The sequence below is a fragment of the Bufo bufo genome, chromosome 1, assembly GCF_905171765.1.
Source record: "Bufo bufo chromosome 1, aBufBuf1.1, whole genome shotgun sequence".
Taxonomy (NCBI): Eukaryota; Metazoa; Chordata; class Amphibia; order Anura; family Bufonidae; genus Bufo; species Bufo bufo.
Window position 1 is genome coordinate 646,997,020 of NC_053389.1, and position 18,929 is coordinate 647,015,948.

The 18,929-nt window shown below is 47.5% G+C and overlaps 1 protein-coding gene across 4 annotated transcripts in view; it reads left to right on the plus strand.

Annotated features, from left to right (window-relative positions):
- RAB27A (RAB27A, member RAS oncogene family) overlaps nt 1-14,538 on the plus strand; it is an 86,991-nt gene extending 72,453 nt beyond the window's left edge. For 3 of the 4 annotated variants that reach the window (XM_040413924.1, XM_040413926.1, XM_040413925.1), the window contains exon 6: nt 11,855-14,538. In XM_040413924.1, the coding sequence (XP_040269858.1) occupies nt 11,855-12,053 (199 nt within the window). In that variant the 3' untranslated portion in view covers nt 12,054-14,538. The remainder of the gene's footprint in view (nt 1-11,854) is intronic. The other variant, XM_040413928.1, reaches the window with a different exon arrangement.
- Nucleotides 14,539-18,929: the final 4,391 nt, after the last annotated feature.

Consider the following 18,929-nt stretch of genomic DNA (forward strand, 5'->3'; position numbering starts at 1 on the left):
TGAAAGTCAATGGGGGACGGATCCGTTTGAAAATTGAGCCATATAGTGTCAAATTCAAACGGATCCGTCCCCATTGACTTAAATTGTAAGTCTGGACGGATCCGTTTGCCTCCGCACGGCCAAGCGGACACCCGAACGCTGCAAGCAGCGTTCAGGTGTCCGCTTACTGAGCGGAGCGGAGGCTGAACGCTGCCAGACTGATGCATTCTGAGCGGATCCGCGTCCACTCAGAATGCATTAGGGCAGTACGGATGCGTTCGGGGCTGCTTGTGAGCCCCTTCAAACGGAGCTCACAAGCGGAGCCCCGAACGCTAGTGTGAAAGTAGCCTAATCAAGTGACGTTGTATGGCATCTCTCCTTCAAAATTCTCCAGACCCCTTTTGTCTGACCACAACACCACTATTCCAATGAACAAAACGACCAATCTCCTTGTAAATTTTAATTCTGGCCTTATTCAACTTCCTCACTGAACTGGTGTTTCTCACCACCCGCCAGGCCACAATGTTCAACCACACCTACCAGAGTACCTTGGGAAAGAATCCCAAAAACGCAGCGGATCTAACTTGACATCTCTGAAAAGCTTTCTTATTCCTAGATCGTTGCCCCCAAGTGTAACACCAAAATGTCCGAAAGCCTGTCTAAAGAAGCATGAAATTGAACCTCTGGCAACAATCTGTTCCACAACATGCCCCTCATGCCTATCCATCTCACCAAAACTTGTTCCATTTCAAAATTCAACTGGCTACCCTCCCATCTTACTGTACATCCACTCTAATTGCCCCAAGTCGACAAAAGTATGTCCGACAATCCAAATCAGGCAAGAGCCGTGACCTGCAAAATAGCAGGCACACAGTGTATACTAACTAAACCCAGTCCAAAGAGAAGTCCCACCCACCCAGTCTACCCTCGAATGGAAGGCCTACACACCCTTATAACCATTGAGGTCTAACATATAACTGGGTTCGATCCAACTCCCAGAGGCTTATTTTCTTAATCTTATCCACACCCAGACCCCACTGTGCCTCCTCTGTGGCCATCACTATGTGAAAAGAATGTGCACTGTAATCACTAGTCACCAGACCTTATCCACCAAACATTTTCGAAAAACTGCTATGAACTGGAACTGAGAGAGCTAAACCATCTGTATGAACCGATAAAGGGGTAGGCCCTACTAGCCACACTGCGAAAAATTCACACAAACATCGAGACCCCGGCAATTAATGCAACTCAATCCATGTTTTCTTACCCACTTGATCAGTTTTCGATCTCCATATATAACATCAAACTGACAGCAGTTCCAACTGTACAGGCCACCAAACTGTGCAAAAGGCCATCTGTCGACTGCCTAGAAGTCAAGCAAGAAAGAAGCTTCTCATACCATGGCATGCATTTCTCGCTCATATCATTGGGGGACACAGGACCGTGGTATAGCTTGCTGCTGCCACTAGGAGGCGACACTAGGCTGAAAGCTGTTAGCTCCTCCCCTGCAGGCTATACCCCCTCCAGCCTGAAGAGAGCATATCAGTTTTTAGCTTAGTGTCGTAGGAGGCAGACCTCCCTGCTTTGCAGGGTGGCGTTTTTCTTTTTTCTTTTGATTTTATTATTTTTATCTTTAATTCACAGACTACTGGAAGGGGGCACAGGGTCGCCTGCGTCCCTGTATCCCCGGGAGGCTGGCCGGTGTATCTAAGTCACCGCCTTGCCTCCCCCAAGAAGGCAAAGTGGACCAGGGCAGCCTCGCTCCCCTGCTTCCCCCCCAGCAAGAGGGCCACCCTCTCTTCAGCCCTTCTCTGCCCGGACCCCTGTCGCATGGTGCCAGCGGTCATAGGGTGGCCCTGCTGGTGTTGCATCATAGGGTGAAGAACACAGATGAAGACGGGTAAGTAATCTGCTTCATCCCCCTGGCTGCAGGAGAACCTCCTCCATCTTCCACGAACCCGTCAGCCCGATCTCCGGCCTCACTGCTCTCGCCGCACGGCCGCTCTGCGGCATATCGGGTCTATTTATTAGAGGCGGCGGCATAGCACACATTACCTTTCAGCCGCAGCGGTTCCAGTACCGCTGCGGTCAGGGCCGGACATGGGGAACATAGGCATTCTGACCTCACTTCAGCATTAGGCTGCCGTTCCCGTGCTGGAAGGGGGCGTGGCTTGCCATTCCCGGGCTGGAAGGGGCGTGGCTTATTCTCCCGCCCTGATTCAGCTTCCTGATTCTTCCTCGGCGCTGCGTGGGTGGGACACAGGACCTGGGACCTCCATACTGGTAGGCAATCGATACCCCCATCCAGCAGGAGATTTGACCATGTCTGACCCGACCACTGACCCCCACCAGGCACCCTGTAGGACCACTTACTATGCCTGCTCCTTATGTTCGGAGAAATTCCCTCGTGGTCAGTCACTATCACTGTGCTCTGCATGTCAGAAACCTGCACAGAGCCATCCCCCTAGGGCACAACAGCCCACAGAAGCCCTGGAGCGGCCTGTCCAGGGGGAACCAGACTGGGCAAGGTCCCTGTCACGGGCAGTGGAAGACCTCTCAAAAATCTCCCATTCCACCCTTTCATTGCTGGGTCGTTTGGTAGAGAAATCACCACCGGCGCAACCCGCACAGTCGCATAGCGCACAAACCAGAGGCAGACTTCCTAGTAAGCGCCCCAGAGCAGGCACCCGTTCCTCCTCTGACGCCTCAGCATCCCCCCCTGCTCCTGGATCCCATTCACAGGCGTCCTCCCTTTTAGGCGACGCACTGTCAGAAGGAGAGCTTGGGGATTCGGATGCAGATATGGATCCGGAGCACTCTTCTCAGATTGCATCCATGGTGGATAGCCTGATATCGGCAATAAGGGACACCTTCCAGGTTCAGGAGGACCTTCCCTCCACTAGCCAACAAGGGGTGTCATTTCTGCGTACGAAGCAGAACCCCAAATCGTTCCCATTACACAACGATTTTTCTATCGTTGTCACGAAGGCTTGGGACCAGCCAGGTTTGCGTTTCATTATTCCGAAACGCCTAGACCTACTCTACCCTTTTCCACGCGAGTCCGTGGACAAATGGTCCTCCCCACCGAAGGTGGACCCACCGGTTGCTCGCTTGGCAAAATTCACTACCATCCCGGTGGCGGATGGCTCGTCCCTCCAGGATCCAGTGGACCGCCGCATAGAGTCACTCTCTAAGTCAATCTTTACGGCGAGCGGTTCGGCATTGCGGCCGATTTTCGCCTCTGCCTGGGTAGCCAAAGCAGTTTCGGAGTGGTCCCTCCGTTTGAACCAGGACATAGCGTCCGACCTCCCTCCCGCTGAACTTCAATCGTCAGCGCTCCAAATTTCTCAGGCAGGGAAATATCTCTGTGAAGCGGCTCTGGATGCTGGGACTATGATCGCCCGTTCCTCAGCTCTCGCCGCTTCCATCCGCCGGGAGTTGTGGCTCAAGGCCTGGAAAGCCGATTCCTCATCTAAGCGCTCCCTGTTGAGGCTTCCGTTCTCGGGGTCTCGGCTATTTGGGTCCAAATTAGATGAGATTATTTCGGAGGCTACGGGTGGAAAAAGCACCCATCTGCCCCAACCCAGGGCAAAGCGGCCTTTTCAGTCCAGAACTTCATCTTCTCGCTTTCAGTCCTTTCACCGCTTTTCGGGCACCCGTTCAGCACCCACCTCAGCGGCGGGGCTGCCCAATCAGGATCGGCGGAAAGGACCGTCCTTTAAGCCCCAGCAGGCCTGGCGTCCGCAGCCTCAGCAGCCTCGCACAGCCCCAGGTAAGCAGCCTTCAGCATGAAGGTTTGTCCCCACCCTCACAGGTGGGGGGGCGTCTTCTCCTGTTTCAGGAGATTTGGCACGCCCATATTCCGGACGCATGGGCGCTCGAGGTTCAGAATAGAAAATAGAGTTCAGGTCTCTTCCCCCCCAACCGCTTCTTCCTCTCCCAGCCCTCCAGGGATCCCATCCGGGCCGCGGCTCTTTTGCACACAGTCCAGTCACTTCTCTCACGGGGGGTGATTTCCCCTGTTCCCTTGGAGGAGCGGTTTACGGGTTTTTATTCCAACCTGTTTGTGGTCCCCAAAAAGGAGGGCGATGTGAGGCCAGTGCTGGACCTAAAACTGTTGAACCGTTATCTGCGGGTTCAAAGGTTCAGGATGGAGTCCCTCCGTTCCGTGGTTGCTTCACTGGTGAAAGGGGAGCACATGGTGTCCTTAGACATCCAGGATGCATATCTCCACATCCCCATTGCCACAGCCCACCAACGGTTCCTTCGATTTGCCATCCAGGCAGCTCATTACCAGTTCGTCGCTCTGCCGTTCGGTCTGGCGACGGCTCCACGAGTATTTACAAAAGTTCTTGCCCCTCTTCTGGGGATTCTGTGGTCCAGAGGCATTACTCTTCTCCCGTATCTGGACGACATCTTAATCAAGGCACCTACAGCGGCTCAATGCGAAGAGAGTCATCAGATTACGATGAGCACCCTCACTCGCTTCGGGTGGATAATCAACCTGAGGAAGTCATGCCTGTCTCCCACCACTCAGATCAGATTCTTGGGCATGACACTGGACAAGAGGCTGCCGTGGTGCGTCTACCACTGGACAAGAGATCGGACATTCAGAGGACGGTGCGTCTGCTCATTCAGCGCCGCAGGGTGTCGATTCGCAGCTGCATGCGAGTACTGGGCCTGATGGTGGCCTCCTTCGAGGCGATTCCATTCGCCCAGTTCCACACCAGGGATTTTCAGAGGCTTATTTTGTCCTCCTGGGACAAGTCCCGGGATTCTCTGGACCTCAGGATCTCTCTGTCCCACCCAGTGCGCACGGCTCTTGGCTGGTGGATGGTACCGGACCACCTGTCCTCGGGGAAGTCCTTCCTTCCAGTGTCATGGACGGTGGTCACGACCGACGCCAGCCTCCGCGGCTGGGGAGGGGTCTTCGGTACCCGGACAGCCCAAGGCGTTTGGTCTCCGTCGGAGTCCAAACTACCTATCAATATACTGGAGCTCCGGGCCATCTACCTCTCCCTCTGCCATTGGACCCCCTACTTGCAGGGCCGTCCGGTCAGGATACAGTCGGACAACGCTACAGCGGTTGCCTATATCAACCACCAAGGGGGGACTCGCAGCGGGACGGTGATGAACGAGGCTGCAAGGATTCTGCAGTGGGCGGAAGGCCATGTTCCGGTGATCTCGGCTATATTCATCCCGGGTGTGGACAATTGGACAGCGGACTTCCTCAGCCGAACGACGGTGGACTCGGGGGAGTGGTCTCTCCATCCGGAGGTGTTCGAGGACCTTTGTCTCCAGTGGGGACGCCCGGAAGTGGATCTGATGGCGTCCAGGCTAAATCACAAACTCCCGTGCTTTCTGTCTCGCGCAAGAGATCCGATGGCGTACGACGTGGACGCCCTCGTGGCTCCGTGGGACAACTTTTACGTTTCTGTACGTGTTCCCTCCGTTACCGCTCCTACCTCGGATCCTACGCAGAATCAGGATGGAGGGCATTCAGACGCTTCTGATCGCCCCAGACTGGCCTCGTCGAGCTTGGTACTCAGAGCTCATTCTTCTTCTGGGAGACGTGCCGTGGCCCCTTCCACTCAGGCCCGACCTGCTCTCACAGGGCCCAGTCTTCCACCAGGGTTTAAATACGCTACGTTTAACGGCGTGGCTATTGAAACCTTCCTGTTGAAGCAAAGAGGTTTCTCCGATGCGGTTGTTCGCACGATGATTAGGGCTAGGAAGCCCTCCTCCGCCAAGATCTATTATCGGACGTGGAAATGTTTCCTCAAATTCTGTGAGGACAAGGATCTTCCTCCCAGGCAGTTTTCCCTCCCTACGGTGCTGGCTTTCCTTCAGGCGGGTTTAGAGCTGGGACTAGCTCTGAGTTCGCTGAAAGGTCAGGTTTCTGCTCTTTCCATTTTTTTCCAGCGTACACTGGCGGTGTTGGGTCCGGTCAAGACTTTCATACAGGGAGTGGCTCACACCGCAGTCCCTTATCGGCCACCGTTGCATTCCTGGGACCTGAATCTGGTGCTGGTAGCGCTCCTGTCTGAGCCATTTGAACCTCTGCGATCAGTCTCCCTTCGCATGCTTTCATGGAAGGTTGTGTTTCTGGTTGCAATTACCTCCATCCGGCGGGTGTTGGAACTGGCGGCTCTCTCGTCCAAAGAGCCCTTCTTTGTGTTTCATCAAGACAAGGTAGTACTCCGGACAGTGCCGTCCTTCCTGCCGAAGGTGGTGTCGGCGTTTCATGTTAATGCGGACATTGTTCTGCCCTCTTTTTGCCCTGAGCCTTCTCATCCTAGGGAGGTGGCTCTCCACCGTCTGGATGTGGTACGGGCCTTGCGGATCTACCTGGCAGTGGTGGCCCCTTTTAGACGTACGGAATCCCTGTTCGTAATCTCGGAAGGTCCTCGTAAAGGTTTGGCAGCCTCGAAGGTAACGATTGCTCGGTGGATTAGATCGGCCATTGCAGAGGCCTACCGCTCTAAGGGCAAGGTTCCTCCTCCCGGTATCACGGCTTACTCTACCATGGCGGTCGGGGCTTCTTGGGCTCACCTTCACCACGCTTCGGCGTCTCAATTGTGTAAGGCAGTGACTTGGTCCTCTTTACACACCTTCACAAAATTTTACCGAGTGCATTCTTTCGCCTCGGCGAATGCTGCTCTTGGCCGCAGAGTTTTGCAGGCCTCAGTGTAGTGTCTTACCGGAGGGAGTTGGTTTTGTTCTGGGCCAGTGGTTGTTTCCCGCCCCGGGGACTGCTTTAGGACGTCCCACGGTCCTGTGTCCCCCAATGATATGAGCGAGAAAACAAGATTTTTGTGAACTCACCTGTAAAATCTCTTTCTCGCTTTATTCATTGGGGGACACAGCACCCACCCATTTTTTCTTTTATTATGAGGCCAGTGGGTCCGAGTTGCCGGTTGGGGCTGGTGTCCGGTTTGGTTTTTTTGTTGGGCAGTGGTCCTTACTGGTTGTGTTTTGTTTCGGTACTGTTTCTCCTACTGCTGAAGCACAAACTGATATGCTCTCTCCAGGCTGGAGGGGGTATAGCCTGCAGGGGAGGAGCTAACAGCTTTCAGCCTAGTGTCGCCTCCTAGTGGCAGCAGCAAGCTATACCACGGTCCTGTGTCCCCCAATGAATAAAGCGAGAAAGAGATTTTACAGGTGAGTTCACAAAAATCTAGTTTTCATCTCCACTCCGTGGCCCAAATAACCTAATAGCTTAAAGAAGACTGGCCGCCATGAATTTTTCCTCGCCTGGCTTCGACGATATTCTTTCCATCAAAAAAGCCTTAGTGACATCCTCAATGCCAGCCATCCTAAACCAGAAAACCAGAGCTGCCATGCAACTAGTCAGTTTGGTTACTAACGTACCCCTCTTGTAAAACATGCCAATACAATATAACAACGTCAGCCATTCATCCGTAGAAACACCAGGGGCCACACAATGCAACACAGTGGTCCAATCACGCCAAGTGTTAGAGTAGACTGACCCTGTACCCAAATTCAAAGATCACCTGATGAACGCTGCTGCTCTCCTCACCACATCGCTCTGCACCTGGCGCCTGTGTGCAAAACCTTTCCCACTGCAAAGAGCCTGCCATCCTACCCAATTCAATTTCTTTGTGTTATTTTACTGTTATCTCTGGATGAGCATAAGCTAACGCCAAACATATGTGAAATCATATGATACTGCTGTTTCTTCTCCTCTTTTCTACTGTTGTCTGGCTTCCGCCTATCTGGGTTAAACTTCTCTAACGGTAAAAAAGAAAAAATCTCTATATACTCGTCCCTCCAAATTTTTTCTTTAAACTGCTTCAAATGAGCCCACAAACACCCCGCAAAACAAGTGTAAACCTTGCCATACGAATGTTATCTGGCGCCTCCGCCTCTGCACCATGATCCCTGATGTACCGTTATCGACCACTGTCGACACAGGCCCCAATGTGACCCCCCCCCCCCCCCCCCCACAGGTCTCCTCATCTTCAACCTACCATCAGAGACAGGCCACACTACCTGACTTCCAAACTGTGATTGGAGAAATAGCCCCCTTCCCTCCTCCTGTACTACCCTTCTGCAACATCACCTCTAACAACAGATCTTGCACTGACACACCACGCTCCCTGCACCATCTTAGATTTCCAATAACTGAAAGACTTGCAAATATTTCTCCAAGGCGCACTCACCAGACTGATCCTGGGGGGTTATTCCATTAGCTGCATAGTCAAACATCCACTCCCTGGATTCGCTGACAGACCACCTCTGGGCTGACAACTCACTTGCACTGGAAACCGTCCTTTCTCCTGCATGGCTCCCATAGTAGATCTTCCATATAACTTCCCAATGTTGGAATCTTTCTCTAGATCTGAATGGTGTCACTGGATGCCAAGATGGCAGGGCTTGTACTCCGTCTGCCAGACATAGATGTGAACTGCCCATTCCAACCGGCAGGTGGTGCTGACTTGAGGCCCACTAATAGCCTCGTACCTGCTGCTGGACTCGCCCCCTGCTGTAAGGTTCTGCTGAAACTTACTGGTGAGGGCCAGCTAGTTGCTCTGAACAGGCTGCATGTTGGACTCGCCTCCTCACATTTGGAGATGAGGCCGCCTGAGATACCGTGTTGTTCTGTTGTCTGGAGGAGCTAGTGTGTACCGTGCTACTCCCCTGCTCCATCTGGCTGCCATGGGGCCTTTTCTCTCATGGATGCAGGAAGGTAGGCCTGTGATACTTCAGCCTGCTGCCGAACAACCTGATCAGAGCTCTCCAATCATCGCTGAATCTGAGGAGATGCCTCAGTACTTAGCTGCTCTGGTGGCCTGGAGCCCAGCACACTAGCTTGCTCCTGAGCTGGGGAACATTCAGTTTGCATGCCCAGGTCACCCAGTATAGGCTGCAGCTGAGCCTGAAGCCAGGTCTCTCCTCGCTGGGTAGCCGCAGCAAGTTTTCCAGAATCCCCTTCATATTGCCTCCACAACCCCCGTGATAACTTCTCTGTGTTCATTCTTGGCCTGATTCCAGTGATGGCAAATAAAATGCTTCAGTTTGGTAAAACTCTGGCAACACACCAATTTTTTTATTTTTTTTAATGTTTTTGCAGAATTGTTGTGTTCTTTCTTTGCTGCAATTTTGCTCAAAATGGCAGAAAGCCACAAAAACTACATGTGAACGCACCTTTTATGTAATTTGGCTTCTTTAATTTGATACACAACTGTAGACATTGTAATTATTTGCCGTTATCACCCCCTTGTGGAACAATAACGCAGTGACTTCACATCAAGAAACTGTGTTCATATTTTTACACCTAATACTTTCTGTACATGGGAAATGTTATGTAGGTCAGTGGTGCAAAGCGTACCCTGTTAATCTGTCTTTTCTGTACAGCAAATATTTGAAGTGACCAAAGTACAATTATAGATATAGTGAAACGCCTGTCTGCTAGCCTTATTTATTGTGTGTTTATAAAGGAGGGCAATTCGAGTATGGTATTTATCATGTAGACAGAAACTGGAATTGATCATCACTTATCAGGAAGACTTAAAGGGTAACTGTCATGTTTTCATAAAAAAATCTATTTTAGCATATGTTACTGCTGCAGCAGCATTATGCATAAAGCAATCTTTAGTTTCTTCACATACCACTCTTTTCCTTGAGTTTTTCCCTTACTTACGGCTGTTTAAACATTTGAAATATGAGGCCCTTCTCAAGATGGCTCCTCTGCCAGTTCTCTGAGGCCAAAACTGCTTTCCCAAACTTCCCATACACACTTGCTGTAGCCAGCAGCTCCCTGCCAGCCAATCGGATTGGATTACTGAGACACGCCTCCTCACTCTGAAGTCTAATGCAGGCATGCAGTGTGAAGGACCGCCCCTCTGTCCTCCTAGCCAGAGACAGACAAGCCATAGCAACTATCTTTTAAGTGAGTAGTGGAAAGGGACAGAGGACATTAATGAAAGCTGTTATTATAAGGTAATTACAGATCTTTTGACAATCATTGACAGACTAACTCAGATGTACATGCCTAGCTCTAATAAACTAGCAAATAAAAACAATATGACAGTTACCCTTTAATAAAAAGATTGGCAATAGGCATTAGAATTTTGTCAATTTAACATCTGGTACATGGCAGACAGATGGGAACTGGTTTCCAACAGCTTGAATTTAACATATTTTGGTTCCTTTATTTCTCCTTGAAATAGGTAAGAACAGAGAGGTCTAAAGCGGATTATCCCAATATTATGGGGATTGATTGGCTGGATATCTGACTCTGTCCAGCTTTGCCGTTTATTTTCGTGACATGCTGCGATTCAAGCTTCAGTGTCATTTTTTTTTCATATTTTTTGCATTAAAGTTGATCATACAATATCTTTTCGAGGACATTAGTTTAGTTTGTATTTGTTTTTTTACTTTGCATTCCTGTAAAAAAAAAAGTCTTGGTGGAATTGAAATACAGTGTAAGGCTTCATGAGCACGACCGTATTTTGCATCTGTGTCTGATCTACTTTTTTTGTGGATAGCACACAGACACTTTAATTTCTATGGGTCTGCACAGCAAACGGACTGCACATGGATGTCCGATCTGCAAATTGTAGAACATGTCCTATTCTTGTCCTTATTAGCGAGGAGAATAGTAATTTCTAGTGATGGGAGTGAGAAAAATGCGGATTGCATACAGAATGCAAAATATGGACATGGCCATAAAACACTTACTGTTATAGTACCGCTTGTGTTAGGGTACTTTCACACTGGCGTTTTGAATTAAGTTTGTGAGATCCGTTTCAGGGCTCTCAAACTGTTCAAAACGGATCAGTTCAGCCCCAATGCATTCTGAATGGATAAGGATCCGTTCAGAATGCATCAGTTTGGCTCCGTTCCGCCTCCATTTCGCTCTGGCGATGCGGAGCCAAACGGACCCGTCCTAACTTACAATGTAAGTCAATGGGAGCGGATCCGTTTTCACTGACACAATATGGTGCAATTGAAAAACTGATCCGTCCCCCATTGACTTTCAATGTAAGTCAGGACGGATCCGTTTTGACTTTGTTCTTCATAATGCAAACAGATCTGTTCTGAACGGATACAATCGTTTGCATTATAGGTGCGGATCCGTCTGTGCAGATACCAGACGGATCCGCACCTAACGCAGGTGTGAAAGTAGCCTTAAAGCGAACCTGTCACCATGATTTTGCGCATAGAGCTGGGGACATGGGCTGCTAGATGGCCACTAGCACATCTGCAGTACCCAGGTCCCATAGCTCTCTGCGCTTTTATTGTGTTAAAAAAACGTTTTGAGTGATATGCAAATTACCTGATATGAGTCCTGTAGCCGGAGATGAGTCAAGCGTCAAGGAGCCCAGCACCGCCCCGCGTCCTCCGAATCTCCTCCTTGCCGGCTGACGTCACAGAGGTGGAGCGCCGAAATCTCGCGATGCGCGAGCTAGCGCATGCGTAGTTCGTTCCCTGTGCTGATGCCAGCACAGGGAATGAACATGATGCCGACACTGCGCATGCGCTAGCTCGCGCATCGCGAGATTTCGGCGCTCCAGCTCTGTGACGTCAGCCGGCAAGGAGGAGATTCGGAGGACGCGGGGCGGTGCTGGGCTCCTTGACGCTTGACTCATCTCCGGCTACAGGACTCATATCAGGTAATTTGCATATGGATCAAAAAGGTTTTTTAACACAATAAAAGCGCAGAGAGCTATGGGACCTGGGTACTGCAGATGTACTAGCGGCCATCTAGCAGCCCATGTCCCCAGTTCTATGCGCAAAATCATGGTGACAGGTTCGCTTTAAGTGAGTCTTGGCCTATGAATTGAGGCTATGAGATTAAGAAGATTCTGGCTAGTCCTACGCGCAGTGATATGGTTTTCTTTCTTTGCAGAATCCCCTATTTTGAGACTAGCGCTGTAGATGGAACAAACGTGAACAAGGCGGTGGAGACTTTGCTGGATCTGATCATGAAGCGGATGGAACGGTGTGTGGACAAGTCTTGGATACCTCAGGGGGTGGTCCGGTCCAATGGCCATAGCTCTACTGAGCAGTTAAATGAGGACAAAGACAAAGGCAAATGTGGATGCTGAGACCACCCCTTAAAATACACCCATAATGCCACCCCTTAGTGCTGTTGGAGTTCTGTGGTCATGATTTCTGAATATACTTTTTAACGTTATTACTTCAGAACTTAGTGCGACATTCCAAAAATCCAGAAGCATTACTGCTTTATTTTCATGTAAAATGTGCTATTCATAATTGGTTTTACATAAGCATACGGCCATGTATTCACCGTAGTGTTGCCGTCCAGCATTTCCTTTTTAAGCAGTATTTCTGACCCCTTCCAGTATGTTTAGGCTTCCCAGCAATACCTATACAGTCCCTGTTATGCATGTGTGCACAGCTAATAATACACAAATTATATATACGATTTCTTATGTTTCAACAGGAAATTAGTGCAGAATAAAAACCAGCAAAAGTTCTCCAGGGCTGTTTCTAAGCGATGACATTGTATGTGCCATATTTGCATTTTGGGACCCTTTAGGACAGAGACAGTTCCACACTGGTCCTGGTGAGATGCTGCCACAATGTTCTAAGAGGCCAAAATAATACAAAGACTCGGTTAAAAATGGTGCACTCAGAGGATAACAGCGACAGCTATTTTACTTTTTCTTCACTACTTCTGTGGTGCTCTTGGCTGGGGGCTGTTCTCTCTTCCTAATATTATTAATTGGTGACAAGATAATATAGATATACATTGAATTTCCATTATTGTCTATCATTGTAAACTTAAATAGAGGCTAAGGATTACTTTATCTTTCAACTTACCAAAAGAACAATATTTGCCCCGATATTTTGTAACGTGGTTTTGATTAGTAACGCCACTTTGCCTTTGTACTACTTTTTATAGCTACAGCTTTATTTATTAATAGGGGCAGTTAACAATGCTGAATAATGAGTCGGTAATCCTGTGCTCAGATGTAATGTGGCATTATAATAAGAAATTCATATTTGTAATATCTTCCTACATCTGCAATTCAACAGAACATCCTGTACATTTTGTATACCAAACTCACTATAATGGTAAGAAATCTTACTTCCTATATATCAGGCTGGAAGGACTGATTATAGGTGTTGTCCCGCTGATTCAAATATTTGAAAATGGGCTTAGAATGGTATAAAATAATTCACACTCGCCTTACCGATCCCCCACTACTGCCGTTCTGATGCTTCCTGGTTTCTCTTGTCTCCTTACTTCCTGGTCTGGACGCACAGGAAATAAAATGTTCAGCCAGTCAGTGATTTAGCGAAGCACTGATTTCCTGTGTGTTGAAAGAGACCAGGAATAAGAGTCCATCGGGGACCGGGAAACATCGGAACATGAGCGGTAGGTGATCAGTGATTGGAGTATCACTACTTTTGGGGGGGGGGGTTTATGTCATTCCGACCCTTTAAAAAATAAAATAAAAAAATGACTGACTGTACAACCCTTTAAAAAAATAAAATAAAATGGTTTCATAGGAAACATCCTTACATTAACATATAGTTGTAAAATACATTCCAATGAAGTGAAGCTGTGACCTAATTTAGGGCCAAATCATTAACAATTAAACCATTCCCTGCCATAACACACTCCTACAATGAGACTGATTTGAAGCCCCTTTTTTCATACTTTTGTTGGATTTGAGAAGGTTAGCAGCCACGCAAGTTCCCAGCATTGAAATACGCTCCTTTTTGTATAACTTTAAATCTCTTATTCCACTGTTTAGAAGCAGATGTGAATTGTAAAAAAAATAGGACTAATAATGGCATGAGTTTTTTTTTTTTTTTTTAAGTATCTAAAGCTTCTAAATACACCCATTATGTTTCTGCAAAGGGTGCAAGAAGGTGAGAGGATTTGCACTGTACATATACAGACATTATACATACACATAACACTAGTTTCCTCACTTATTTATTCATCTGTAGATTGTAAGGCTTCGTATTTGGGTAGAATTCCCTCTCCAGAAGTGGTGACTGCACCATGCCGCTTTTTACCTGTCACTTACATTGATGCAGTGTAGCACTGTACATTAGCGGTATACCTCAATATCGGAAAGTAACTGCTAAACCCATGATATTTTCTTCCCAGCAGACAGCATACTTCGTGTTAGTGATCCCTTACCAGTAAACAGACTAGATCTTCTCCCTCTGAGCTTCCTGCTAAATGTAGTCCGTCCACTGCAGACATACAGGATAACATTGAGTGCCTTCTCAGAGCAGTCATGCAAAGTAGTGTGAGTGTTCCCGGGTACTGCCGTGCCAAATACACTTTACTCTTCGTCTTCAGCTACTTTTTCAAGTGTTGTCTTTGTACTTATATCGCATGTCCTATTGGGCCAGGCCATTTGCTGTCTTGGTTACAAAATGAAGAATATTTTTCTTTTTTTTTTATATTGGTCTGAAATAAGATTTAAAGTGAGATTTAATACATATACTTAAATGGCATAGTGTTGACGAGGTGATGATGTATATTGTTTGTATCCAGATGTTTTACAAAACAATGAAATATATTAAAATCTATTATCAAATAAAGATGTCTCATGAATTTTTTTATGGTATCATTGATCTGGCGAATGATCTTCTCCAGAAAATATATTGTGTGGTAGATGGATGGACAGAAATCAAGGCGACATAGTTGCCAACATTTGAAAATATATTTGATGGACACTTTGGCAGTGTCAGGGTGAGGCTTTTCCTGCACATTCCCTGTGTACTCCCCTTAGTATAACTACCTTTAGGTGAGGGCAATATAGAGGGATGGGATTGCCCATAATGGTGCTTTAAGATGCCATTTTTAGTCAGTTACAATTTTACAATCCAGACCCCAATGAACAACCCAGAATTTAGACAAGAAACTTAGAATTTTTCTTTCCTGTCCCTGCTTCTCTTCTGCAGCTCTAAGGCCCCCTTCACACGAGCAAGTTTTCCGCGCGGGTGCAATGCGTGACGTGAACGCATAGCACCCGCACTGGATCCTGACCCATTCATTTCAATGGGTTTGTGTACATGAGCCTTGTTTTTCACGCATCAGTTCTGCGTTGCGTGAAAATCGCAGCATGTTCTGTATTCTGCGTTTTTCAAGCAGCCCTGGCTCCATGGAAATGAATGGGGCTTCGTGAATAACACATTGCATCTGCAAGCAAGTGCGGGTGCGGGTGCGATGCGTTTTTCACTGATGGTTGCTAAGAGATGTTTGTAAACATTCCGTTTTTTATCACGTGCATGAAAAACGCATCAAAAAGCATTGCACCCGCGTGGAAAAAACTGAACGCAATCGCAGACAAAACTGACTGAACTTGCTTGCAAAATGGTGCGAGTTTCACTGAATGCACCCTGAACGCATCCGGACCTAATCCGTCACGCTCGTGTGAAAGAGGCCTAATTCTTCTTTGGCTCTGGGTGCTGTCCCTTACCAGCATCAAGATGTTGTGTCCAACAGCACCAGGGGCCAAGGTAGAGAAAGAACAGACGAGAGGGGAGAACAAGTAGCAGTTATCCATGTTTTTAGTTTTGTAGCATCCAGACCTGGGTGCACAGAGATTTCCTGAACCAGAGACGGGCACTGACATGGAATTTCATGCAGACAAGATAGCAACACATATGCTTTTTTCTAATCTGTTCTTATTTTCTGATTGCAGATATCTTTATACTATTTTCTGAACATCATTATGGGGGCGGCCATCTTCCCTGATCTGCTCTTAACAGCATTTAGAAAGTATTAAAAAATTGCTTTACAGCCACATGGAGGGGACCTCATTGACTTTTATGGGAGAGTCGTCTAGTCATGCTCTGTGACCTGTGCAGAGGTGATTGTCATAGCTTATCTATTCTCCCCTAGTACAATCACCTTCCATGAATGATGGATCCTCTTATCTATACACAGAAGTGTCATCATTACATGCAGAATTAGAATGACAGATAAGTAACTGCAGTAAAGGGATCTGTACAGACCAAGAAGTGGCGCCTATTATTAGGCTTAGTGGCCAGTGTGAAAACTGTAGGATTTTATGTTTTTTGTTGAAATATATTGACATGGAAAATTCTAATGACACACTCCTTTCTTTTAATAAAAGTTAATCAGTAAGCTATGTGAACCCCAAAATGGCACCATTAAAATCTACACCTTGTCCCGCAAAAGACATTGATAGAAAAATTTAAAAAATTATAGTTCTTGGAAGAGGATGATGAAAAACAAAATTACTTGGTCATTAAGGCCCAAAACAAGCTGATCACTAACGGTTTAAATGACAGTTGACAATTCTTAGGGCTCATTGCTGTCCGCAAAAATGCGGATCCGTTTTTTTGCGGATTAGATGCTGTCCCATTCATTTCTATGGGGCCCTTTTCTTCCATTACACGGCTCGGCAAAAAAATCTTGAAGGCATCCTATACTTGTCAGTGAAAATCAGAACATGGCCCTATTGAAGTCAAATCTGTGAAGTGCAATCTGTTTTTTGCGGACATGCTGAACTGTCCGAAAAAAAACAGATCCGCATTTTTGTGGACAGCATACGGCCGTCTGAATGAGCCCTTAGTGTGAGAGTCTCTCTCTAGTAGCCACTGCACAAGGACGTTCAAGTGGATGGGGTAAGTTAAATTTGTTTATTATTTTTAACCCCTCAATGGACATTTTACTATGCATTCTGTATTAAGAATGTTATTATCTTCCCTTATAACCATGTTATAAGAGAAAATAATAATGATCGGGTCCCCATCCCGATCGTCTCCTAGCAACTGTGCGTGAAAATTGCTTCGCATCCGCACTTGCTTGCGGATGCTTGCGATTTTTACGCAGCCCCATTCACTTCTATGGGGCCTGCGTTGCGTGAAAAACGTACAATATGGAGCTTGCTGTGATTTTCAGGCAATGCACAAGTGATGCGTGAAAATCACTGCTCATGTGCACAGCCCCATAGAAATGAATGGGTCCGGATTCACCTCACGCATTGCATCCGCTTGGAATTCTTGCCCGTATGAAAGGGGCCTAAGACATTTGATGATCTTTCCCTTATACCTTATGTCTGTGGAGGCTCCAATCCTGGTTTTGGCTCACAATCACTGATGGAAATCACTGACCAAACACTGACGTGTGAATGAGGCTTTAGTGTATAGAGCTCCTCGTCAGGAGTTGCAGCTACCATTGTAATCTAGATGTGCTTGTGCAGTGTGTTCTCTGTCTCTGGTGTCCGGGATCGCAAGAGCAAGCATGTGCGGCAGGGCTCTTTAGGGCTCAAACGTATTTTTTTTCTGTGTTCGTTCTGTTTTTTTTTTGCGGCCCGTAGTCTGAACCGTTCACTTCAATGGGTCCTCAAAAAACAAAACAGAAAAGACTCAATGTGCATTCTGTTTCCATATGTCCGCATGGCCATTCTGCATGTCCAACATGTCCTATTCTTGTCCATTTTGGACATGGATAGGCGTTGTTACAATGGATCTGCAAAAAAACGGATTCAATACAGATGTCACACGGACGTCATCTGTATTTTTTGTGGATCTGTGTTTTGCAGACCGCAAAATACATATGGTCGTGTGCATGAACCTCTTGCACATGAATGTGCCGCGTTTTGCGGTTCGCAAATTGCGGATTCGCAAAACACTGATGCCGCCCGTGTGCCTTCCGCAATTTACGGAACAGACGGCCCATTATAGAAATGCCTATTCTTGTCTGCATAATGGACAAGAATAGGACATGATCTATAATTTTTGTGGGGCCACGGAACAGAGCAACTGATGCGGACAGCACACGAAGTGCTGTCCGCATCTTTTGCGGCCCCATTGAAGTGAATGGGTTCGCACCCGAGCCGCAAAAAATGTGGCTCGGATGCGGAACCAAACCACGGTCGTGTGCAAGAGGCCTAATACTGAAAGGGAGCACTCCAGGGCATACTCAGTGGAGTTTCCAAATTTAGTTTCGTAGTATGACACCTGTTAGCGCCGGTGCCGAGTGCACTCTATCTGCTATCAGTATACACCACATCTGTGCACTGAAGTGCAGTACACATATATCAGTTGTGTCCGCCTCCCGGTCTAAAATAGCTGGCCAGGTACGACTATTATATGTGAAGGTAGCTATAGACCAGAGAGTGTCCTCAGCATAGATGTGCTTCTGGAAGCCATGGGACTTGGAGCTGGCCCAGTCTGAAAGTATAGATGGAGAACAGAAGGAGTTCGAAGAGCCTTGAGGGACGTTGGCACAGAGAGGCGAGGAGGTGCTATGTGAGTGGGAGACACTGAGTGTTCAGTTGGTGAGGTATGAACTCTGTTTAGCTGTATATTCTAAGGGTCCATTCACACGTCCGTAAGTGTTTTGCGGATCCGCAAAACACGGACACCTGCAATGTGCGATCCGCAATTTGCGGACCGCACATCACAGACACTATAATAGAAAAGGCCTTTTTTGGTCCGCAATTGCGGACAAGAATAGGACATGTTCTATTTTTTTCAGTAACGGAATTGCGGATCCTGAAAAAACGGATCCCGAAAAAAACTGATGCGGATCCGCATCTGTTCCAGACCCATTGAAAGTGAATGGGTCCGCAAATTGCGGAACGAATGCGGACCCAAATTACAGTCGTGTGAATGGACTCTTATGGTTATGTAGTCCATTCCTGCAGCTAGCAGCCACTGCGCAATATTCAGCGAGTCACAGTCTGTATGGCCGGCAGTCACATTCTACGGAGCATCTTCTGTTATCAAATTCACTATTTATTGTGACCGCACTGTGAATGGAGTGAGTTCCTATAAATCATGCATCACTGCTTTTCAAGCAATCTTCACCTCATAACCCAGCAGTTCAGAGGTCTCAGGAAGACATTTGGACCCCTACAGCAGACTGTAATCAGGGTTTGTATCTGAAGGATCCAGAATATCATTGGCAGCCATGTATTTCAAAGGGTTTGTGCATGGTACCCTATTAAGAGGGT